The 26542-nt window shown below is 35.0% G+C and overlaps 1 protein-coding gene across 2 annotated transcripts; it reads right to left on the reverse strand.

The window, feature by feature from the left end:
• Positions 1-4909: 4909 nt before the first annotated feature.
• Positions 4910-25155, reverse strand: LOC148274837 (uncharacterized). Of its 2 annotated transcripts, XM_088236552.1 has the most exons (9): positions 24825-25155; positions 23673-23822; positions 21981-22503; positions 16023-16228; positions 14182-14390; positions 11226-11339; positions 9718-9924; positions 8468-8684; positions 4910-5360 (listed from the first exon to the last, which is right to left on the reverse strand). In XM_088236552.1, the coding sequence occupies exons 1-9, from the start codon at positions 24951-24953 to the stop codon at positions 5163-5165; spliced, it is 1953 nt and encodes a 650-aa protein (XP_088092678.1). In that variant the 5' UTR covers positions 24954-25155; the 3' UTR covers positions 4910-5162. The 2 variants fall into 2 exon arrangements, with proteins under 2 accessions (XP_088092678.1, XP_088092680.1); XM_088236554.1 differs by lacking the exons at positions 4910-5360; positions 8468-8684 and having other exon boundaries at positions 9719-9884.
• Between the last annotated feature and the right edge of the window lie 1387 nt (positions 25156-26542).

Here is a 26542-nt window from a genome sequence, read left to right on the forward strand (position 1 = left end):
AGTTTTCCGTGGCATATGTGGAAGCAATAATATTTCAAATATCGTCTTCAACGTGAAAGACTCTTCTCTCTTACTTGAAAATCTACTCATCACTTAACATCGGTTTGACATATTGAGATATGATTATTATTTTTAAAATAATGTACACAGGGTGTTCATTTAACCATGTCACATCCGAAACCACGATGATCAGTATGAGCAAGAAGACATATTGGCACATTAAAATATTTTTTAGAACGAATAAAATTTTAAAAAATAAAATACCAAAAAAAGCAAATGGTTATACTTCTACAGGGGTGAAATGGCGAGGGGAGGGGGGGAGTCTGATACTGCGCCCCGTTCCATCTCTTCTCCCCTGCAGAAGTAAACAACCATCTGTTTTTTTTAAATATTTTATTTTTTAAACTTTTCATGTTCTACATATTTTTTTAAATATCCTATGTCTTCTTGCCCATACTGATCATCGTGGTTTCGGATGTGATAGGGTTTACAGAACACCCTGTATTTTTAGAAAAACAAAACATGAACTAAACAAAATGATGTTTTTAATGTAATTTATAAAGTCGTTATCATTATAAATACAATTCTTACACCTTATCGGTTCAAAAATAACACAAGGTACTCAATAAAACGATCAACGCACAGTTCCATAGAGATAACGTAATACGACACTCGAGATACGGCTTGAGGTCACTGCCGAGCGGGAAGTTTAAAACTATTGCGTCATTTTTTCACCCGCTCTGATTAAAATCTTTTATAACATAAATAAATATAATCATAGGAGTTATTCAGAGATGTCAACAAATGTTCAAGAAATTTTTCGATACAAACTTTTTGGCCATCTATCGTGCACTTATCAAAGTTGCTCGTAAAGTCGAAAATTAAGACATTTGCCACGTACGGGGCACGATTTTTCATACTGTCAAAAGATAGTCCCCGCTGGAATTGGGTTAAAGGCTTTTGCATGGTCCTAGCTCTTATTAATGACAATTTATAATAAAATCGATCAATATGGATACGCCCGTGGTGGATATCTATAGTGTGAAAAAATCATCATTCTAGTGTTATAAACTAGGGAGCAAATAGAAAAATACGTTTGTATAAAGAAAAGGCAGACCTCTTAAGATTTAATTTAATTCGGGAAAAATCAATAGAATTTTTATACAAATTAGAACAAAACTATGGTAAAATTCGCATATTGAACTATTACTGTTTCTTCGAATACAGTGCAATTTATAAAATGATTCGATTATCTTAACCATTCGATTAATTAAAACTTGTTTTTTACCGATGTTATCATATTTTGGTAAACGGCCCTAAAAAAGAAAGACTGTTACCAAAAACAATATTCGTAATTTTACCACAGACAAACGGATGCGTATCGAAAACGTGACGCTCAAATACAGCATCCAAATGATTTTTGAATTGGTTGACGGAAATGGAATGGACCACTTGGCAATTTATTCCAGTCCAAAACTACCCTGCTGGAAAGGAAGTTTATCTTGGGATTGAGGTGGAATTGGGGACGATAGAGCTTCCAGTTATTACCCCGTAAATTTGTATTGGGATCAGTTAGGGGAGATTATTATTTAATTCGTAAATAAAAATGTGTATATTTTACAAAATTTATTTTATTTATATCTGGCCGAAAATTTACGGCGCCTACCGCGTACTTATTGAGCGATTAATTCCTAACAATATTATATACAAAACTTCAAACAAAACTAACAAACCACTACGCTGTTTCACTGAGGAGAAGGCAGAGAGGATAAAACGCCACATCACTCTATCTTTTTTATTATTATTATGAATAACTTATATAGCGCCATTTCCGTAATATAATACCTCAAGGGCGCTTTACAAAGTGATTATATAAATATGTAAATTTAATTTTAACTTTTTAATTTAAGAAAAATAATTAACTTTGTCACCACATGCTAAGAATTTATTCAAATGATTTAGAGAACAAGTGGGTTTTAAGGTTTTTCCGAAATATCACTTCACTCTCACAGCCTCGCACCTCTGCTGGGAGAGCATTCCATGCCATAGGGCCTGCGACCTCAAATGCGCGTTTACTAAATTTAGTGGGCTATTTGCGTAGAGGTTAAATAACTTTTCCTCTCGCCGTAGACGCAGCTGATCTAAGCGTGAGACGCCTGTCAGCTAGTTCATCTGGAATGCAGAGTTCCCTTAGATATTCCGGAGCAGAGTTGCGCAGTGACTTATACAAAGGCCAACAGAGTTTGTATTCGACCCTCTGTGGAAAACGTAGCCAGTGTAGTTCCCGAAGTAGTGGAGTGATATGACTGGACTTAGAGATTCCGAAAATAAGTCTCGCTGCGGCATTCAATACAGATTGTAGGCGAGTCATTTTGTTCATTGGTAGACCTGCATAGATACCATTACAATAATCGACTCTAGACACTACAAACGCATTTATTAATTGACGGGCGGCATCAACCGGCAAATTTTTGCGTATGCATTTAATTTGTCTCAGCTGGTAGAAGCATGAACTTATCGTTCTACTAATTTGAGCGTCAAGAGAAAGGTCAGAATTGAGTAAAACTCCCAGTAGTTTAACGGTGGGTAAAGCGGTACTCCCTACATTGGGTAGGGCCGTATCCTGAATCAAATTCTGTCATCTGGCTGAAGCCACCCATAGTCACCCATCTTTGCATACAGACTTCGCTTCCCCTACATTCATATATCTTCTCATGCACGCACGCCGATTATTTCTACTCTTGACATGTCCATCCTTTCTCCGTCTTTTGTGTTTTCTGCATCCATCAACATTCGCATCTTTTTAGCCGTTCTTTTGATGTCCATTTGCTCCACATGTCCAAACCAGCGCAGCACCCCTTTCTTGATTCTGTCTATGATGCTCGTCTCAGCCTAACACAGTTCACGGATCTCGACATACGTGAACCTATCATGCATCGTTTTACCACACATTCGCCCGATAGATCTTCTGAGAGATCCATTATATACGAACTCTTTTCTTTTAAGAAAATTAAGGTAAAAACAAACAAAAAACAAATTAGGATAACAATTGGTACTTTTATTAAACAGAACAAAGTTATATTTAAATTCATTTCAACAGAGAGGGAAAACATTTTTGAGAAGGCAATATGGAATTCTAGGCATTTACAGGGCTTATGACCTGTCTGGTTTAAGTGGCCACTTTACACAGCCAGTCTGCAAGCATTTGGACATAATCAAACATTGTTGAATTACTACCTGGTAAAAGAAGAAGTATAAAAAATGGAAAATTGTTTTCAGGCGTTGCCTAGTAGGTGATTTGGTTCAGCCGGATGAATCTCACCAGCGTGATAAAGGTTTCAGATCTTTTACTTCACAAAAGTCAATAGATGGAAGAGTTGAGGAAACGTGGATGTTTAAACATGGGCAGAATGGTGAATGTTACACAGTGTGTAAAGTGGCCACTTAAACCAGCCAATATCATAAGCCCTGTAAATGCCTAGACTTCCATATTGCCTTCTCAAAAATGTTTTCCCTCTCTGTTGAAATTAATTTAAATATGAACAACTCCCTAGGGAGGAAATCCAGCCAGTCTGCAAGCATTTGGACATAATCAAACATTGTAGAACAAAGTAATTTCATGACTTCAAAATTTAAAAAAAGCATTGTGATGATAATACGATACATAAAAATATATATTTTTTAATTTCAGCTTAGTTTGAATGTCTCTGTCGGCCTCGTGGTGCGTTTGCCTACCTTGATGTCATTTTCACAAAAATGGCGCTATATAAATTATCCAACTATATATACAGGGTGTTTTTTAAACCCTGTCACACCGAAACCACGATTATCAGTATGAGCAAGAAGACATATTGGCACAATAAAATTCATTTTTAGAACGACTCTTTAAAAAAAAAATAAAAAAATATTTAAAAAAAAACAATGGTTGCTTACTTCTGCAGGGGAGAAACGAGGAGGGGGGAGGGGGAGTCTGATACACCATCATCCGCGCGACCGCACCCCCCTCGCTTTTCCCCTGCAGAAGTTAGCAACCATTTGTTTTTTTTTAATATTTTTTTTTTTTTAATTTTCTTCGTTGTAAATATTTTTTTCAATATGCTTATATGTCTTCTCGCCCATACTGATCATCCTGGTTTCGGATGTGACAGGGTTTAAAGAACACCCTGTATATATGTGCGAGAGGTCTCGGGTTCGATTCCCGACAGGGTTGAAATGAAACTTTTATTTAAAAGGGTGTTTTTACACCAGAATGTTTCACAGTCCCTGGACTGGTACCTGAGGCGTAAGACTGATCATCTCACCTTCATGTAACAAAAATGATCAAGATACGCTGCAATTGGTGTACCAATGCAGTGCCCTATGCACCAATATGTGCGGAAAGGGAATGATGATGATGATTGAATGTCTATTAATAAATCACAAAAATCGCACTTTTCCCTCTTTCCAATCGTTCTAAAAAGCTAAACTTTTAGATCTAAGACAAATACATTGTTTTCAATGTTTAAAATATACATTTAAGTACTAAAATTTATTTACAAGTAATTCAAATAGATCAAGTCAAAGAAGGAATCGTGTGTTAAATAAAACATTGTAAAACGAGGCTCGCACAGAGACATGCATATTTTATAGGCCCAAAAATTTTTAATTCTTTTTTTACTGATAATATTTCATTAAACCCAAACTTTTGAAATTTTCATTCTTTTAAAGAACACGCACTATCCTGGATTCAAACTAAAGATATAAACTCTTTTTTTCTATGATATATTTTGTGGCCCTTTAATAACAAGGAATATTTATATGTTATTTTATATTTTTTATTTCATTTTTTAATTACTATAAAAAATATAAAAATACCATATAATCTTTTACAGAATATTTTATTTTCTCTTTCATATGTTACAAAAAAATATTATAACTGTCTATTTATTATAGGAGCAAAAATTCTTGTATACCCACGAACAGGCTTTGCCTTTGTGGGATATTTTTGTTCACTATTTTTACTATTAATATGTAGTTCATTGCTATGTAATTATCCTTTATTTCTTTAATACTGTTTTACCTCTTATGTATATTGCAAAAAAAACTAAAAAAATTATATAATAAAAAAAAAATTAAATCACTGAACTCCTAATTTTTGTGTGATGAGCATTTTTGCTCGTCGGCTAGGCACCGCCTTCCGTCTGCATGGAATGCAAGCCACCGTTCCGCGGAGGACTGGACGCGCGCGGCTGGGTCTTGTGAACGAGCTTCACGTGCGTCCACCGCCCCGCCGGGTGGCGGAACGTCTTCCCGCAGTGCGCGCAGGCGTACGGCCGCTCCCCGGTGTGGGTCAGAAGGTGATGCTTCAGCACGGTCTTGATCTGAAAGTTCACATTCATCGTGTGTTTTTATTTTAGAGCAGTAGAGATACATTTCGTTTACGTCCTGACTTTTACACCCCCGGTTGCGTATTGCCAAACTACTAGGTTGGCTAGAAAGTCAATTTGGTTTAGTAATATTATTGGTTATGGGCAGGCAGCCTTCGCTGATATAATCGTCTACATCTCGTGTACTGCTTTTTGTCAAAGTACTTCTTTCTTCAAAAAAGCGTCCAAACGGTTTTTTAACTACAATATTTTGAGTTTGTCCAAATTTTTGTAGACAAGGGCTGGATTCAACTCCCTGGGGAGCTGTTTATATTAACATTTTACAACAGAGATGAAGAACATTCGAGAGAAGGTAATATAGAAGTCTAGGCATCTACGGGGCTTATGACCTGTCAATGGCTGGTTTAAGTGGCCACTTTACACACTGTGTAACATTCACCATTCTGCCTATATTTGAACATCCATATTCCTTCAACTCTTTCATCTGTTGATGTTTGTGAAGTTAAAGAGCTGAAACCTTTATTTATGCGGGTGAGATTCATCTGATTGAATTATTTCACCTACATACTAGACTAGGCAACGCCTGAAAATATTTTTTTTTTTAATTTCTATACTTCTTCATGGACCAGGTAATTTATCAACAATATTTTGAGTTTGTCCAAATTTTTGTAGACAAGGGCTGGATTCAACTCCCTGGGGAGCTGTTTATATTAACATTTTACAACAGAGATGAAGAAAATTCGAGAGAAGGTAATATAGAAGTCTAGGCATCTACGGGGCTTATGACCTGTCAATGGCTGGTTTAAGTGGCCACTTTACACACTGTGTAACATTCACCATTCTGCCTATATTTGAACATACATATTCCTTCAATTCTTTCATCTGTTGATGTTTGTGAAGTTAAAGAGCTGAAACCTTTATTTATGCGGGTGAGATTCATCTGATTGAATTATTTCACCTACATACTAGACTAGGCAACGCCTGAAAATATTTTTTTTTTAATTTCTATACTTCTTCATGGACCAGGTAATTTATCAACAATATTTTGAGTTTGTCCAAATTTTTGTAGACAAGGGCTGGATTCAACTCCCTGGGGAGCTGTTTATATTAACATTTTACAACAGAGATGAAGAAAATTCGAGAGAAGGTAATATAGAAGTCTAGGCATCTACGGGGCTTATGACCTGTCAATGGCTGGTTTAAGTGGCCACTTTACACACTGTGTAACATTCACCATTCTGCCTATATTTGAACATACATATTCCTTCAATTCTTTCATCTGTTGATGTTTGTGAAGTTAAAGAGCTGAAACCTTTATTTATGCGGGTGAGATTCATCTGATTGAATTATTTCACCTACATACTAGGCAACGCCTGAAAATATTATTAGTTCAATTTCTATACTTCTTCGTGGACCAGGTAATTTATCAACAATATTTTGAGTTTGTCCAAATTTTTGTAGACAAGGGCTGGATTCAACTCCCTGGATAGCTGTTTATATTAACATTTTACAACAGAGATGAAGAACATTCAAAAGAAGGTGTTTGTGAAGTTAAAGAGCTGAAACCTTTATTTAAGCGGGTGAGATTCATCTAATTGAATTATTTCACCTACCCACTAGGCAACGCCTGAAAATATTCAACATCAACCGATGAAAGAATTGAAGGAATATGGATGTTCAAATATAGGTAGAATGGCGAATGTTACACAGTGTGTAAAGTGGCCACTTAAACCAGCCATTGACAGGTCATAAGCCCTGTAGATGCCTAGACTTCTATATTACCTTCTCTTGAGGTTTTTTAACTGGTTGACTGAAATGGAATGGACAACTATAGTCCTTAAAATATAGCTTGATTAGAAAGACAGCTGTCAAACTAATTTCATTAATGATGGGAAATTACTGATCACAGATCAAATCGATTTTATCAGTTATTTCATGCAATCATGAAACTCTGTTTCCGAAAATTGATATAAAAAACGCAAAAACAAGCCTATTATAGTGAGTTTAAGACAATTATTCACCAAAAAAAAGACATTTATACTTTTTTCATGAAAATTATCAAACAAATGATTTTTTATTATTTATATCACTGGAGAGTTGGGTAGAATTTTTGTTTCAAGATTATGGATATTCGAGCGTTTACAGGGCTTATGACCTGTCATAGGTTGGGTTCAAGTGGCCACTTTTATGTAGAATTCTACAACATTCCCCATTCCGCTTATTAGCGAATATCCATATCGGTGACATTTTTGGTTTTTGTATATATGTCATGAAACAAGGAAAAGGATTCTACATAAAAGTGGCCACTTGAACCCAACCTATGACAGGTCATAAGCCCTGTAAACGCTCGAATATCCATAATCTTGAAACAAAAATTCTACCCATCTCTGTAGTGATATAAATAATAATATACCTACTCCCCCTTGGGATAAAACCCAGAATTGTGTGTGTATAAATATGTAAATATATATACACATACCAAAAATAATATTGTGTAAATGATTTTTTCATTCGATCAATTTACATTGATCAATCTGTCCCATCTCTTAAACATTTTGCAAAATGATGTAACCTTGAATGAATGTCGTTAATAATTAGGTTTATTTTAGTTTTAAAGCTGATTTTATACATTTATGTTGATTTATATGTATTGTATTAAAAAAATTAATTAACATACCAAATGCGAATGATTTTTTGTGTGTCAATATAAATCACTCCTTAGACGTTACTACAAAGTTATGTCATCAGTTTTTCTGACAACTGTCATTCTAATCATTTTATATTTTAAGGACTATAAATGTACATACTTATGTTTCACTGTTGCACTCGAATGTATTTCTTATAAATGTAAAAGCCCATAGGGCGTGTAAATTAATAAATAAATAAATGTTAAGTGTAATAGTAATGATTTAATTTTTGTTATTTTCTATAATACTTGATGTACTTTTAACTGAATATTGTAAGAGCCCCTGGACGTTTATAAAACAAATTAAATATTTTCCAAAACTTTTTATTTTGTTTCAATTAATCTGTTTGATTCTGTAAAAGGCACCAGTGCCATTTATTGAATAGAATGATAATTGTGTGGATTCTATACTTACTGCGAAGGCTTTGGAGCAGACTCCGCAGACGTACTTCTTCTCCCTCTCGATGCCGAGGTGCTTCCTCTGGTTGTGCTTGCGCACGGCGCTCGAGGTGCGGAACACGCGCTCGCAGCCCGCGCAGGGGTAGCCCGCGCCCGCGCCGTGCCACACGCTGCGGTGCTCGCGCAGCTGGAAGGACGTGCCGTGCCGCGCGCCGCACTCGCCGCACGCGTACCTGCGCCAGGGGCGGTCCTCAGAATGTGCATTGCTATTATTTGTTGCAGGAAGACTGCCTTCGCTGGTGCGCCCGCATACTGCTTCTTTTTAAAGTTCTTCTGATGCCAGACGCGCGCCGTGGTACAGGCGGTTAGATGGCCAGCTGTAAAAATGGCGTCGCGGGTTCGATTCCCGTCAGTCAAAAAAAGATTTTTGCTCATCTGGTCTAGGTGTTTATTAATTTATAGAGGGCTTTTACATGTCAGGTATAAAATTACAATTCAAGAATTTTATAGTATAACAAGTTAATGTGTAGATCCAACAACGTTTGGAGAGTATCCAAATGTTTGCAGACAGGCTGGATCATGTAACATCTTAGTAAATGGACAAATCATTGAAAAGGTTGATAGTTATATATACCTAGGACACGAAATAAAGCTCGGGAAAGATAATCAAGAGGTAGACATAGAAAGAAGGCGAGGTTTAGCATGGGCCGCCTTTGGTAAGCTCTCATATATCCTGAAATCTCCCAAGTATTCACATTACTTAAAGAAGAAACTTTTTGATGCTTGTGTTCTCCCTGTACTGACATAGGGCTGTGAAACTTTTGTATTTGCGAAAAAAAAATTACACAAATTATCAGTGACACAGAGAGCCATGGAAAGGAGAATGCTGGGTATTTTGTTGAGAGACAGAAAAACCAATACATGGATTAGAGCGAGAACAAAGGTCACCGATGTGGTCCATAGGGCTGCCAACCAGAGATGGAGCTGGGCTGGTCATATAGCCAGAATCGCAGATTCTAGATGGACCAAAAAAGTCCTGGAATCGCGACCCAGAACAGGTAGAAGAAGTGTCGGCAGGCCTCAGACAAGGTGGTCTGATGACATAAGACGAGTTGCAGGAAGTGGTTGGCTGCGGTTGGCTCAGGATAGGGAGATATGGAGACTAAAGGGGGAGGCCTATGTTCACCATTGGACAAGAGACGGCTGATGATGATGATGATATATCATACTCCTGTATTTACACACAGCACAGATCACAGTACTCACTTGAGAGAGCCCGGCAGCGCGTGCTTGGAAGAGCAGTTGAGGTGCAGCTTGAGGGACGAGGCCGTCTTGAAGCCCGTGTCGCACTCCACGCAGTAGAACATCCTCTGCTCGGAGTGGGTGAGAGAGTGCGACTTCAGGGCCGTCTTGTTGACGAACAGCTCTCCGCACTTTGGACAGGAGAAGTTACGAATTTTAGTATGCGCACGCCTGGAAATGATACAAACATAATAGTGTCTCGCGAGAGCTGCCGATACAAGGAAATAAATATATACCCGCGAGAGCATAGCCCCGTGAGCCGACACTTCTATCTATATTGCCTTCACTAGAATGTTTTCCATCCCTGCTGTAATTTGTTAGCCATTTTACTTTGGGGATTTCTCTATAATATTTGGCTGATTTATATAGCGCCATTTTTGTAAAAAATCACCTCAAGGGCGCTTTACAATTGTATTCCTAAACTTACATTCTAACTAAACTTAAGTGATACATTATATTTCCACATTTAAAATTGAGGGTATGATAGTCTAAAGAAGGGGGATTTTAGTTGGGATCTGAACTGACTGGGACTGTCGATGATTCGTAAGTTTGAAGGCAATCGGTTCCAAGCAGAGGGGCCGGCGGCGGCAAAAGCGCGATCTCCAAATCTAGTGTTTGGGGAGCGCCGGATTTCGACAAGTTTTCCTCTTCCTGAATCAAATGCTGACCTAAGAGTAGATTTTCTTTGACATGTATTTTCCCTAATGTAAAGGTCCGATAGGTATTTCGCAGTCATTTCATGGCATTACAAGTATACACTGTCCGTGAATTGTTGCTACAAAACGGTGGCACCTGTCTAGTCATTCTTCCAGGCACCCTGAAGTTGATGGGAGATAATAGTTCAGGGCAATCCCATATTGAATTTACAATTTTGAATACATTTAAAAGGTCTATAATTTTTCTTCTATTGTAAAAAAGTATTTTAGTAAAAAATCGTCATTTAAAAATTCATGACTGATTATAAGTTTAAAATTTATATACTGTAAGAATTTTTTTGGACTCTTTTTTAAGAGAATTTTGGTGACAGTTGTAGTAAGGAGTCCATGTTGTGGAGTTATACTCTAACTGGCTTCTCACTAATGAAGTATACATCAACTTCAAAGTGCCTATGTTTTTGAATTCCTTAGTCACAAGTAACATGAAGCCTAACATTTTTAGAGATTTACTAGTTATGTTATTTATGTGCCTAATAAAGGATAATTTTTTATCAAAAACGATACCCAGGTCGCGCACCTCAGAAGTTGAGCCTAATTGCATATTACCCATCAAATAATCAAATAAAATTGGGTTTTTTATTCTAAAAAATCTCATTATGTGGCATTGTTTTATATTTAATTGTAGTTTATTGGTGGAGCCCCACTGGAACATTTTATCTAAATTACGTTGCAGAGTCACACAATCATTTACGGAATTAATAACTTTAAAAATCTTCATGTCATCGGCAAACAGCAATATTTCTTTATTGTACTTACATGATGTGTTCATTCCTCGATGTGGATGATGAGAACTGTCTATCGCACGTGGGACACTTGTACGGACGCAGTTTGGTGTGAGACCGCTCGTGGGATTTGTGAGTACTGATGCTCCTGAACAAATGCAAAATACAATAATGTTTTGAGTATTTATTTATTTATTTTAATGAAACAAACAGTCGACAATGATATAATAACATTTTTTAAAATACAGTTTAAAGACAGACCAGCAAAGTTTCTAAATTAAATTGTGTTACAACAAAAGGATTAGTTTACGTGTATTTGTATGAGAGTAATAGTAGACGTGTGTTTATGTGTATTAGTGTGGGAGTAAGTGTTCAGGAGTGTGCGTCATTAAATAGTAAGTGAAATCGTATCGCAGCCAGAAACAATAAGTCTTAATTTATTTTTAAATAAATTAAGGGGTATGTAAAATATATCAATAGATGAAAAAAAACATTATAGTTAGAGCAAGAACGATAGGGGAAAGAGTGTTGTGCATAGTTAGTGGTACAGACTGGCAGATGGAATAAATACTTATTTCTTGTCACGCGAAAGGGGACATTGAGATTAATTTTGGAGAGTAGGTTAAAAGAGTCTAATTTATTATTTAATAATTTATGTAAATAGCATGATTCAGATACAGTGCGTCTATTTTCAAGGGTAAAAATCCATTTTGTTTGGCAGATTGGCTGTAGGTAAAAAGGGTTTTATTGTTTTTATAATCTAGGTATTTAAAAAATTCCGTTGAACATTTTCAATCATTTCTATGTTAGTTATGAATGTATGTCCTTTGAGTATGTCCAAATGTTTACAGACAGGCTGGATTTCCTCCCTGGGGAGTTATTTAAATATATTTTTTTGCAACAGAGGGTAAAAACTTTTGAGAATTATTGAAATATGTTATGTTTATGTAATAATTTTATATAAATTTTTGCTATTATTTAACAATGTAAATGCTTCCACATTTCATAATGTTGTATACCAACTCAACACAGAGCCCTTGGCCTCATAGAGTTTGGGATATGTTTTTATATTTTTTTGTAATATACGTTTGAACATATTTTGAGTTTGTCCAAATTTTTGTAGACAAGGACTGGATTCAACTCCCTGAGCTGTTTATATTAACATATTACAACGGAGATGAAGAACATTTAAGAGAAGGTAATTTAGAAGTGTAGGCATCTACAGGGCTTATGACCTGTCAATGGCTGGTTTAAGTGGCCACTTTGCACACTGTATAACATTCACCATTCTGCCCATATTTGAACATCTATATTCCTTCAATTCTTTCATCTGTTGATGTTTGTGAAGTTAGAGAGCTGAAACCTTTATTTATGCGGGTGAGATTCATCTAATTGAATTATTACACCTAAATACTAGGCAACGCCTGAAAATATTTACCACTTAAATTGGCCACTTAAACCAGCCATTGACAGGTCATAAGCCCTGTAGATGCCTGGACTTCTATATTACCTTCTCTTAAATGTTCTTCATCTCTGTTGTAATATGTTAATATAAACAGCTCCCCAGGGAGTTGAATCCAGTCCTTGTCTACAAAAATTTGGACAAACTCAAAATATTGTTGATATTTAGAGTTTGTCCAAATTTTTGTAGACAAGGACTGGATTCAACTCCCTGAGCTGTTTATATTAACATATTACAACAGAGATGAAGAACATTTAAGAGAAGGTAATATAGAAGTCTAGGCATCTACAGGGCTTATGACCTGTCAATAGCTGTTTTTTTTTATTTTTATTTTTATTTAATATACATAATAATAAAACAGAGTATAAAAAAATAAAGCATAATTACATATCAATGAAATACATATTAATAGAAAAACAGTAAACAAAAAATCCCACAAAGGCATAGCCTGTTCGTGGGTATACAAGAAAATGTTAATCAATTTTTGCTCCTATAATAAATAATGGACAGTTATAATATTTTTGTATAACATAAAAAAGAAAAAATAAAATATTCCGTAAAAAATAATATGGTATTTTTTTGTTAGTAATTAAAAAATAATTTTAAAAATATTTAAAAAAAACACAAAAATATTCCTTATTATTGAAGGGCAATAAATTAAATCATAGAAAAAATGAGTTCATATCTTTAGTTTGTATCCAGGACAGTGCGTGTTTTTTAAAAGAAGGAAAATTTTGAATGTTTGTAATCAATGAAATATTATCAGTAAAAAAAGAATTAAAAATTTTTGGGCCTATAAAATATGCATGTCTCTGTGCGAGCCTCGTTTTACAATGTTCTATTTAACACACGATTCCTTCTTTGACTTGATCTATTTGAATTACTTGTAAATAAATTTTGGTTCTTAAATATATATTTTAAACATTGAAAACAATATATTTGTCTTAGATCCAAAAGTTTAGCTTCTTGGAACACTTGGAAAGAGGGAAAAGTGCGATTTTTGTGAAGCATTTTTTTAAATATAAATTTTAGAACAGTTTTTCAACATTCACCATTCTGCCTATATTTGAACATCTATATTCCTTCAATTCTTTCATCTGTTGATGTTTGTGAAGTTAAAGCGCTGAAACCTTTATTTATGCGGGTGAGATTCATCTAATTGAATTATTCCACATGCATACTAGGCAACGCCTGAAAATGTTATTTTATCAATTTCTATACTTCTTCGTGGACCAGGTAATTTAAACCAGCCATTGACAGGTCATAAGCCCTGTAGATGCCTAGACTTCAATATTACCTTCTCTTAAATGTTTTTCATCTCTGTTGTAATATGTTAATATACGTTTATTTGTATGAATAAGTAAATAAATCAAAAAATATATAGGGCAGTAAAAAATATTATGAAATAGGAAAAAATATTTAAGAGGATGAAAAAAATCAAAATTCAAACAGAAGATCAAGAAATATGTGTTAAACAAATTATTCAAAATAAAATTAGGAATGATTTTCTTTTTTTTTAAGTACGTACGTGCTAATCTTCCCGCACGTGCTGCACACGAAGGTGTGCCCGGTCCCGTCGTGGGACTGCGCGTGCTTCACCACGGAGCCGCGGTACTGGAACACGACCGGGCAGCGCGCGCACCCGTAGCGGTCCGAGTGCGTGGACACGTGCTTGCGTAAGGCGGGCGAAGAGCTGTAACGAAGCGTGCACACTTCGCACTGGAACTCCCCTGCGGACTGGAGAGACTCTCGTCAAATAACATAGAATCTTTCATTCCAATCAATCATTCAATTAGTTTATTTTAAATATAACATATGCATTACAAACATATATTCAATACGTACATATTATAAAAAATAAAAAAAATACACGAAAGACTCATGTCAAAGTAGTAGGAGAATCCTGCTCCGGAAATACCCTTCGGATACATGGAACAGATCGATATCCAGAGCGATGTTGTTCAGCATAGCGATAGCCCTTCTAACGGCAGGGTGGTCCTGTATATCGGAATATGAAACAATCTATGCTGACGCTGTCTTAGGTAATTATCAGGAACATACAAACCAGTGCTCGTCATAATCTCAGAATTATCGATCAAACCGCGCAACAATGGATAAAAATGTGTAGTCAAATACACATTCCTTCTAGTCTCTAAACTGTTGTAGCCGAGCATACCCCGGGGACACTCGGTCGGGTAGAGCCGAGGATAATACCCGCACTCTCTCATGTAGAGATATCTCCTTTTGGATTTTCCCTATCATAAGAGAGTACTTCCGTTCATGTGGCCCCCGAATCATCGAGCCCCTTTCGAGTCTACTTCGCACCGAGGAGTCGTAAAGAGTTCTCAGTACGCGGGTGTTTTCGAAAACCCTGGCAGTACGCAGAACAAATCCTAACATCTTCAATGCATTACCACTGATTGTCTCTATGTGTTCATGAAATGTCAGGGTGCTCACAAATCTAACGCCCAGATCCTTGAAACAACAGATAAAAAATAAATCCAGTGCATGGTGGAATGATAACCTCAAGTTTTTTGGGCCCTAGTGAATAATTCATAATTTGATCTTCACTATTGTACGAGGTGTGTTCAGAAAATAACAGTAATTTTGTAATTTTGCGCTGCCATAGACAAAGTAAAAATGAAAGCAGCTGAAAATTTTAGCATACTTTAGGGGCATGTATACCAACGATACCAACCCACCCTAAAAATCAGCCAAGTGTCCAATTAGCGAAAACGGTCGATTATAGTATTCGTTATTCCCCTTTGAACCGAATGGTGCATAGGGCACTAAATGGCGCACCAACAGCAGTGTATCTTGATCATTTTTGCTACATGAAAGTAATATGATCAGTCTTACGCTTCGGGGTTGGTATTCTGAATCTTCTCCACCCCCCAGAGAGTGATTAATTTACGGATTATTTTTTTTGCATGCGTTTACAATTTGCTTCAAATCTGGCCACACTGATGATTAAACGTCAAATAAACATGGACACGTGAAATCAAACATGATGATTTTCAAATTTATTTCAACAGAGAGGGAAAACATTTTTGAGAAGGGAATATGGAAGTCTAGGCATTTACATTAGGAGAAGGTTCAGAATACCACCACAGGTGCCAGTCCAGGGACTATGAAATATTCTAGTGTAAAAACAGGTAGACAAACACGCTGATCATTACATTACATAATTAAGCGGTTTTTTCTGAGCATAAGACTGATCACCTTACCTTCATGTAACAGCTGATCGTAATGCTCTGCATTTGCTTTACAAATGCACTATGCAACAATCGTTCTGGAAAACGGAATGATGATGAAATATGATAAATTGTGAAGGGCAGAGAACAGCGCCCTGCGGTACTCCCGACGTACCTCTTTGTGTCTCTCGTCGTGAAGCTCCAAGCTGTTCTGGGTGAGGTAGAACTTGGCACAAGGGACGCACTTGTAGGGCGCTTCCAAATAGGCCTTGGAGGATCGCACGGCCTGCAGCTCTGCCATTTGTTGCTCGCGTGTCTGCTTTATTATGTTGGCCTTGCTCGGGTCAAACGGGTTGTAGATCACTCTCTTCCCGGATCGGGCTGGAACAGTGGCATACTGAACACGCAGAACATAAATTTGGTATTATTTTTGAGGAGAATTTACATTTAAGTCCCATATTACTAGCGTTGGAGATAAGCTAGTAAGATGCTTGGATTTGTACTTCAAAACTCTAGATATTTCAATAATACTACTGCAATTCTACGAGTACAGCCTGATGTTATCTGACACATCCCGACCAAGTTTTGGCTGAGCCGAAGTTTTGGCCGAAACAGAAACCATGAACAAAACTAGTTCTATGAGCCAAAATTGCCTGTCAGTAATAAACGCGTTCAGACTTTCAGAGACGTACCCGTCTCTTCACCAGGACACGAATTACACCAACATGCAAATCCCACAATTCATTTTCACAAAAATACAAAACCAACATGCTGACAGGCCACTTAAACCAGCCAATGACAGATCACTAACCCAGTAGATGCCTAGACTTCTATTTTATTTTCATTTTCATTTTATTTTTTCACCACAACAGGCCAGGAGGCCCAATTACAGTGGTAAATTACATCACAGAACACCCAGGCTTAAAATCACATTTTAATTTTTGTGTTCTCACCGGGAATCGAACCCGGAACCTTCCGAGCGTGACTCAAGCGTCTTGACCACTACACCACGGAGGCCGCCATATTCCCTTCTCTGAAACGTTATTTGTCTCTGTTGTAATATATTATCAACTAGGAACCTTTTTAAAAGCCTTGAAATTCCTTTCGGAAGCCATCGGATCTGTATGTCCGACAGAACCTATAACAGGGCCGCAGATAGTAGCGAGAAGCTCCATTTGGTATTCATAGGGAGGGGGAAAGGGACAAGACCACAGAAAGTGTTAAAAAAAAATATTAGGATATACACAGCAGCACAAAGGGGCATCAACAATATTGAAAACATGTATTTTTTTTTATGTCCAAAGCATTTACTTTGTATTATTAATATTCAAAGCATTAACTTTGTGGTCCAACAATTTAATATTATGTTAATAAAATTTGTATAAAACTATTTTTCAAAGCCTTTGAAAAATAATGTCCCATTAATTAATAATCAAGTAACTTTCCAATATAGTCCATTATTCGATATTTCATTGTAATGGTCACCCCACCCTCCCCCTCCCTTTTTCCTCCTTTTCCGATTGTTAATCCTTTTGAAATATTAGCTTCATGAGTCATCAACCCTCGGTGGTGGCGTAGTGAAGCATGTGTCTAACCTGCATGTCGATTTTATATTTTTGCAAATCTACTATGGTGAAGGTGTGTAGTGGTATTCGCATGTTGGTGTAGTGTTGTTGTCCTGACGAAGAGGCGGGTTACGTCTCGAAACCGGTAGACAGATAAGTCGGTGAGTGGTTTTATACAAATTTTATTAACATAACATTTACTTTGTGATCATTATGGTTTTATATTTTATTTTTTTTTTTTTTTCAAAAATATTTACAAAAAAAATTCTTAATTAAAGTCCTGCTGAGTTGCATACATACAACTCGTCAGCAGGTTCTTATAAATTACATTTATTATTTACACTTAGCCTACATTAACAATAATTTTACTTGAAAAACAATTACAGATTACATTTTGAAAAATTAAAAACTATCACTAATACAAAAAACTTTTTTCTAATAACCATAATTTGAGCAAACGTCGAACTCCTGTATTTAACTCAGTATTTTTAATATTGTTTGGTAACATATTAAATATTTTAGGTATACTGTATTGCAGTGTCCTTTTGCCATATTTATTGCAGTATCTAGGAACAGCTAGCCCTTCCATACTAGTAAACCTGGTGTTGTAATCATGTACCAACTTGAGTTTATACTCGGAGTGCGACGCATGCTGACAAATTAATTTGTACCAAAGTAGAGCCCTAACAGATAATTTATTTACAGATTTATACATTAATGATATTGAAATATTGTGTCTCTGGCGGTATACATCTTTATGTAGTAGCAATTTGATCATAGAATTTTGCAAGGTTTGAATAAAATTAATATTAGTTTCACTTGATAACCCCCAGGAAGTTATGGCGTATCGTATAATTGATTCAGAGAGAGATAAATAAATAATTCGTAAAGTATTAACAGGGACATAATATTTTAATATGTACATTCTATTACTTATTGCTCTTAATCGCTTACACAATTTTCTAATATGTACATCCCATTTAAAATTACAATCTATAGTTAAACCTAAATAAACATACTGCTCAATATTTTCAATATTTTCACACATGCACGGTTGCATAATATCACTATGGATACACGTATAGTTATGTGATAAAATTGACGGTGTTGTGTGAGTTTTATAGTTCGGTGATCTTATGTGCATAAGTTTGGTTTTCTTTGAATTAATTATTAACCCTGCATCATGGGACCATTTTTGCAGGTTTAAAAAGTCTTCTTGCAATAATTTCTCTGCAGTTTTGAGGTCCTTATGAGACACAACTAAAGCAGTATCATCGGCGTATACATAGTGTTTGACATTATTAAATAGTTTATACATGACTGTCACATATATTATATACAAGGTAGGGCCCAATATTGATCCTTGTGGCACCCCCGAAGAAACATGTTCTATTTTACTATTTTCATCTAATACTTTGACACATATTTTTCTATTAGTTAAATAATTTTTGAAAAGTTTTAAAAGGTTTCCTCTGATTCCAATGTCATTTAATGTGTCTATTAATTTTGAATGGTTAATTGTATCAAATGCCTTTGAATTGTCGATAAATAGAACAAGGGTGTGATATTTTTTATTTAGTTCATTATTTATTCCATTTGAAAAATCTTGTAATAATAATTCCGTACTCTTTTTCTTTTGGAAACCATATTGATATTGATCAATTATAGAAAATTTTGATAAATAATTAATTAATTTTTGAGCTATGTATTTTTCTAATATTTTTTCAAAAACAGGTAAAATACTTATTGGTCGATAGTTACTAATGTCTGAATGTTTACCACTTTTATATATGGGTCTGACTATACTATATTTAAGTAATTCTGGTATTTCCGCTTGAAGTATAATGCAATTAATAAAATGTGTTAATACTGGTCCTAATAAATCAATATGTTTTTTTACATCAAACATTCTAATATTATCAAATCCAGCAGATTTACTATTTTTAAATTTTTTAACTATATTAACGACATCTTTTATTTTTGCTCTAGGCAAAAACATGCTCTGCGGTTGTTTGTCAATTGACGCATCAATTGTTTTTTTATTACAATGATGTAGCATGTTATTTATACTTTTTGTAAAATGATCAACAAAATCGTCACTAATATTTTTAGGAGTAGTATCATTCTTTATTAAATATTTATTTATGGTTTCATCGCAACTGCTTTTACTCCTTTTCCCTAACAACTTATTTATTTCGTCCCAAGTTTTCTTAGTATCATTGAAGCAATGTTTGAATTTATTTCCATAAAAAGCAGTTTTATTTATCTTAATTAATTTAGTAACATTATTTCTTAACAATTTATACTCTTTTTCATATGATTTATTTGTAGGAGTACTTTTCCATCTTTTATAAAACATGTCTCTATTTCGTATTTTTTCTAATAAATCATTTGTGACCCATTCTTTAATAGCATAGGGTCTAGTTTTTGGTTTAAAATGTATGTTTTTTTTACTTTTTTTATAAATTTCATTGAAGCAGACATATAAGTTATCATAAAGTATAAGACAATTTGATTCTTCTATAAGAGAGTTCCAGTTATATTTCCTTATTTCATAATCAATATTTTTTTGAGATAATATAGACAAACGATTAAAATTATTTTGTTGAGGCATGGATTTATTTTTATCAAATATAATTTGAATTGCTGTTATAAAGTGATCAGCAATCATCGTGTCGGTGACACAAGCAGCTATATTATTTTCACTTATCAATCTAACATAAATATGATCAATACAAGACTTAGTAATTTTGCCACTAACAATCGCTTCCCTAGTTACATCATTTATACACTTTATAAAATAGTTATTTGCAAGTACGTTTTCATATGATATTATCACAGGATCTTGAGTATTGAGCACATTTAAATTTATGTCTCCCATAAGAATTGCTTCCACATGTTGAAAATTACTTTTAAGAATATGATCTATTTCATTGAGAAAATAAGTTTTATTCATATTTGGAGGTCGATATGCAGCGAGTAGGTTAATTTTGGTTTTATTTTTTAATGTTAGTGTGCCAAAAATATTCTCAAAGTTTACAGAACATATTAATTCAGGTTGAAAAACAATATTTTTATCTATGAAAAGCAAAATGCCTCCTCCAGATCTTTTATTTCTACAAAAACTATACGAGTTATATCCCGGAATATTAAATAAGTTGACTAACTCACTTTTTAGAGACGTTTCGCACAGCATTATTACATCAATTTTATCCAAACAATTTTTAAAATATATCATGAATGAGTCCCAATATTTAGTAACAGATCGAATATTAATTTGGACACATGTCAAGTGTGTGACTGTGTCATCTTGTTTCATAATCCAGTCTTCTATTTTTGTTGTTCTTGTATAATTGATTTCAATATCTTCATCCATATATGAAAAAGCCATATCTAGTACTCAATTTTTTGCTGCGCAAATAAGAGCATTTTTTTATATATAGGACATGTTTTATCATTTGCTTGATGATTTACAGCATTTTTTTTATCGTTTTTTTCATTGTATTTAGAGCAGTTAAGACAGATTGGTGAGCTTTTGTCTTTTTTAATACATTCTCTATAAGAATGATCATCGGCACAAAAAGAACATTTAGGTTTTGTATTATCTTTGTGGAGACATCTAGCAGACGAATGTCCAAAGAATAAACAGTGAAAACACTGCAGTAGAGGGTTTGCATCCTCAACATATATCCTTTGATAGCCCAAATATAATTGACCTTTATTTACCAAAAGTCTTCTCAATGCACAATCGGTTTCTACAATATAATTTGAAGTATCGTTGTATTTACTCTTAATAATTTTCTTTATTTCAAAATGCGCATCCTTAATTATTTTTATTTCTTCATTTTGACCCATCAAATCATTGAATAAATGCTCTTTATCATATTCATTAAACACACCTTTCAAAATCACTGTAGGTTTTCTTTTCTTCATCTCCTGGGCCTCGACATCATCCAATTCCTTGGTTATAATTTCACTAAGTTTTTGAGCATCAGCCTTATTAGAACACTTAACAATTAGTCGATTTTTCGATATTTTTTTTATTCCATACACTTTTATACCGAATTTAGATATTTTAACGCCTTCTGTTAACTAATATTGTATAATCAAAAATCTTTTCAATACAGCCCACTTTTTGATTTAAAAATTAACAAATCGTGTAACATTCAACCCCTTAACCCCTCCCTTTCCTAATCCCCCCCGCACATTCTGCAACATATTGCTAAATATTATCAACCTAATGTTAGTGCATGTACGGACATGGTGGTGTTTGCATCCCCTTTAACTCTGCATGTAATATATGTATTTTTTCGTAAATACTACGTATACTACGGTGATGGTAAAGGTGAGAGTGCATTTTAGTATTTGCATGTTGGTGTAGTGAGTGTCCTGACGAAGAGACGGGTACGTCTCGAAACCGGTAGACATAAAAAGTCGTTAACATTGATCAACACATAATTTTCCATTAACTTTACCATACCCTGATAAAAACTGAGAAATCTAGAAAAATTGTGTTATTCATTTTACCAGAATACATTAATTAATAATAATCAGAAATAAAAACATACCTTTTACAGGAGTATCTCCCAAATTCTTCTCACGTTTTTCCTTTTTAACGCTCAAAGACTCAAATTCGCTTAAATCATCTTCCTCATTCTTCAAAATAGAGACTTCATTTTCTCTCGAATTCTTCGTGGAACTTTTAGCCTTACGAGAAAGTTTCTTCAATTTTCGCTTTGATTTTTTATTACTTTTCATAGATTTGACTTCCATCGCACCACGGCTTACAATATCATCGTTGTTGACTGAAGAGTCATCTAATTCTAACTTGATATTTTGTACTGAGATCAAATCTGCATCTTTTTCATCACCACTTTCAATGTTGTTGTAATTGTTTGAAGGACGACGGCGTGTCACTCTCGCGGACCTTTCGATTTGGGTGAATGTCTCAGTTTGTGAACTGTTTAGGTGTCTGTGGCGCGTTTGGATGGGGAGGTGATTGTGTCCGTCGCCGTCCAAACACTCCAGAGTTTGTAATGTGGAACAAGCGAGGCCCCCGACCGGGGCGAGGTTAGCCAGCGTACTGTAGTCCTGCAAGAAGCACTTAGTTAGGGCAAACAATCTCATGGTATGGAGACCAGTGGCAAACGGTGATTTTATTTACAGGTAAGCTATAAAAAAATATCATTTATTTGTACTGACATAGTAGGTATATAATATAATGTAAGTGATATATTCTATAAATTGCTATTATTTCTGTGGTTTTGTGTGATACAACAACTCTCATCTATGAAATCCACTCAAACGAAGTAACTTTGTAATAAATTATATTGTGTAGCTATATTATCCATTAATTGAACACATAACTAGTTTGAAAGTTTATAAAAATTAGCACAATAAATTCAGTTAGTGTTAGGTTTTATCATTACGATTGAAATGTCAACTGGCCGATTAGTTCTTAGATTCTGTAATGGAATATACGCAAATCTCCCAAAATATCAAACTAATAAACTTCAATCTGTTTTCAATGCAGCGGCGAGGCTTATTACGGGAGTACAAAAATATTCTCACATCTCACAACATTTTGAGATTCGCACTGGTTAAAAAGCCCAGAGAGAATAAAATACAAGCTTTGCTGGACAGTATTCAAATCCCTTTATGAAATGACTCCAAAATACCTATCAGATCTTTGTATTAGGGAAAATACATGTCAAAGAAAATCTACTCTGAGGTCAGCATTTGATTCAGGAAGAGGAAAACTTGTCGAAATTATTATATTATTATAAACTGTCATTCTAGAGTTCTAGAATTGAAAAATGACAAAAACAGCCGTGTCGAGCGCCACATGTGTTGTGCGAGTCATATGTCAAAAGTATCATCTCAAAGAAAAACAGTCCTTAAGAAATAATGTTTGAAAAACTGTTTTCCAAATTGAGAATCTTCAAAGAATTTGTGTGATCTGGAAGTTTAAGATGTTCAAAATATAGTACATTTATTTGTATGAAGAAATAAGTTGGAGTAATCGGCTAGTTCCTTGGCTCATGCTAGCGCTGGGCGCACTTTTTTTTTTTTTAAAGTTTGGAGCAAAATACAAATGGTGGCAATGATTTATAAGAAATAGAAATTATTTGTTTGTTTTTCTGTAAATAAAGTTACCGTAATACATTATTATGTATTGTCAAATATAATGGTGAGCTGCGCATAATGGCTTCTATACACGATTCGCCCCTGATGGGACAGCTAAGCAGAACACATATTACCGTGGGACCATCATGTCTCGTGTACTGTTCCAGCCACAGTAAGATGGCGCTGTTGGCTCTGCGGCAGTTGGAACGGAACTGAGCTGTCAGACACAGCTTGGAGTAACACCATATGCACAGTCTGTATGGGAGCTCGTCATCCTTCAGTATCTGCAACAGGTCACATGTTAGTTATGGCCAAACTAGGCTGTTACACATAATGAAGGCACCCACCCCTTTTTCCGAAACTGTTCATGAAGACTTGTGTCTTTCTTCAGTTTCGCATATTCACTATCTGTAACCGACCAGTTACAGGGGGGGGTGGCGGCTTCGTCTCCCTGGTTCCACTCAACCGGCCCACCCAGCGTAAATGGGGGGCCTGAGCCCGGCGCACTGAGAAAGCACTGACCGCAAAGTCAATCCCAGTAGCCCTGAAAAGGGCTTTCCAACGCGTCCTGTTGGTGTAAAGAGGCGAGCGCAGTCAGGGCAGTCACGGCGGAAGGCAGCAGCGAAGCGAAGTCCAGCGGGAAGCGGAGGGCGAGGAGGCGGAAAGTAAAACACGATACAACTGTCTTGAGCGAACTGACGTTTATTTCCAAGTGTACCCATTATAAGGCCCTCGCGGCGCACTGCCCGACGCCCAGGTGCGCGACCGCCCGAGGGTATGGGCGACCACTCGCCCGGCCTCCCCCGCTCACTCTGCCCGACGGCCGGCCACGTAAATAGCGGCGTCCGCCCGCGCACGGGTTTAGTCAACAGTACGCCGCGCGGCGAGCAACATACAAATATGAGTAATGAATACACAATATACAAATATTTAAACCGATCCAATATTTTACACTTTGTACCTATATTCATTATCTAAACTATATTTTGCCTATTACAACAGAGATGAAGAACATTTAAGAAAAGGTAATATAGAAGTCTAGGCATCTACAGGGCTTATGACCTGTCAATGGCTGGTTTAAGTGGCCACTTTACACATTGTGTAACATTCACCATTCTGCCTATATTTGAACATCTATATTCCTTCAATTTCATCTAATTGAATTATTTCACCTACAAACTAGGCAACGCCTGATTCAATTAGATGAATCTCACCTGCATAAATAAAGGTTTCTAACGGTAAAAGGTAACCCTCACTCCGAGAGGCATCCAGCTTCATATACTTACTTCAATGTCGCATAATTCCTTGAAAAACCGAACTGCACTCTCGTCAGGTAGCTTGGTGGAGCCAGTTATTTGTAAACACGCTCTGCAAACATTTTCAAGCACAATTTTTTCGTCTTCCAAATTATTCATTTTGTTTCGAAGATTTCCGACAGTTCACAGCGGATAATTATGTCAAAGTCCATTAAAGACTTGTAGCGTTCTTGTCAAATATTATCTCAGTTGTTTTCTCAAACTGAAAGTTGTAATAATAAATATTATACTCAATAATAAATTAAATAAAATTGACATGACACGAAACGTCAAAGAGTAGTAAAGTCAGTAAACAACGAATGACAAGTAAGCAAGTAATATAGACTCATGAGTGAAAAAGTCAAGACATAATATTTTCTGAAATTATCAGTAGCGTTTCTTCTTCTTCTTTGTTTATTGTCCCTTTCACCTCCTTCCTTACTGGGTGTCCTAGCAACATCCCAGAACTGGGGAAATTGTAGTAATTAGTAATAGTAGCTAAAATTACTATTCGCGGCATCTTTAATATCGATTATTAATTTCTTACCTACATTTGATTAGCTAGGTATTTATAATTAAGAAGTTTTAGTTTTAGTTTTATTTGTGATTGTTATATTAGTATGGAACTACTTATACTTTAAAAGATAAAAAGTGTCCATCTTAGAACAGACTGAGCCATGTTAGATGGAGACTATCCTAAACAGAGAACGCTCCGTTTTTATTTTCTATTCACTAGTTTTATATATTGGTATTGTAGAATGGGGTGGTTCATACGCCAATATATTAAACCCTCTTAAAATAATGCAAAGATTAATTATTAAAGTAATTTCAAAGAAACCCTCGACATTCAATACGGAAAGTCTACATAATTTTTTTAAAGTTCATACAGTGGACACTCTTTTTAAATAAATTCCATTATACAAATTTATAAAAAAGAAAAAATAAAAGAATTTGAGATGAATTCAGATACCAACATACTATTAAAATTCTTTAATTCCACACAAGTCATGGTCAAAATAGCTTTGTCTTCAAAGGCGTAAAATATTATAATAATCTTCCCAATAAACTTAAAACTATTAAAAATAGCATATCAATAAATAAATTTAAAGTAAATCAAAAGAAATTTTTTGAACACTTGTAAAAACTACATTAAATTTTAATTAGTATGAATCTATTATTGTTTTTTCTCTAAATATCCAATGTTATTATTTTTTTCTCATGTACTCGCATATTTAAAGTGATATAAACTCTTATAAATAAACAACTACAACAGTGTAAGTCACTCTCCAAGCACAAGAGTAAGTCTCTTTTTTTGCAGAGTTACAGTGATAACATTTACTGGATGTGTAAAAGTAGATATGTATAGATTTTTTTTAAAAACATGTACCTTTTATGAAATTTATTAATAAAAAAAATTCAAAAAATCTAGATTCCCTGTTATTCAATATGTTTACTTATATTTTGAAATAAATTTATAAAATAAATAAATGATCAATCACAAATAACTATTGATATATTTATTGTGTATGCAGACAATTGGTAGAATTCCATATTTAATTTGGTAATGTATCCAAAATAAAACAAGTTTATTGGATTATAATTCTACTTTATATTTTTTATAAAATATACAAAGGGTATATTGTGACGCGTTTCGTCTTGTTAGGACATTTTCAAACAAACTAACTTAAATATTTACAAAGTTTCCTTAT

This window comes from Micrasema longulum, unplaced genomic scaffold, assembly GCF_059751315.1.
Source record: "Micrasema longulum isolate JH-2025_06_02 unplaced genomic scaffold, ASM5975131v1 h1tg001567l, whole genome shotgun sequence".
In the NCBI taxonomy this organism is placed as follows: Eukaryota; Metazoa; Arthropoda; class Insecta; order Trichoptera; family Brachycentridae; genus Micrasema; species Micrasema longulum.

Coding starts and splice junctions, on each gene's coding strand:
- LOC148274837 (XM_088236552.1), bottom strand. CDS start 24,953: ATGAATAATTTGGAAGACGAAAAAATTGTGCTTGAAAATGTTTGCAGA. Junction 8,685..9,717: donor GCGCTGCCGGGCTCTCTCAA/GTGAGTACTGTG, acceptor CCCCTGGCGCAG/GTACGCGTGCGGCGAGTGCG. Junction 5,361..8,467: donor TCTGCTCCAAAGCCTTCGCA/GTAAGTATAGAA, acceptor GTGAACTTTCAG/ATCAAGACCGTGCTGAAGCA.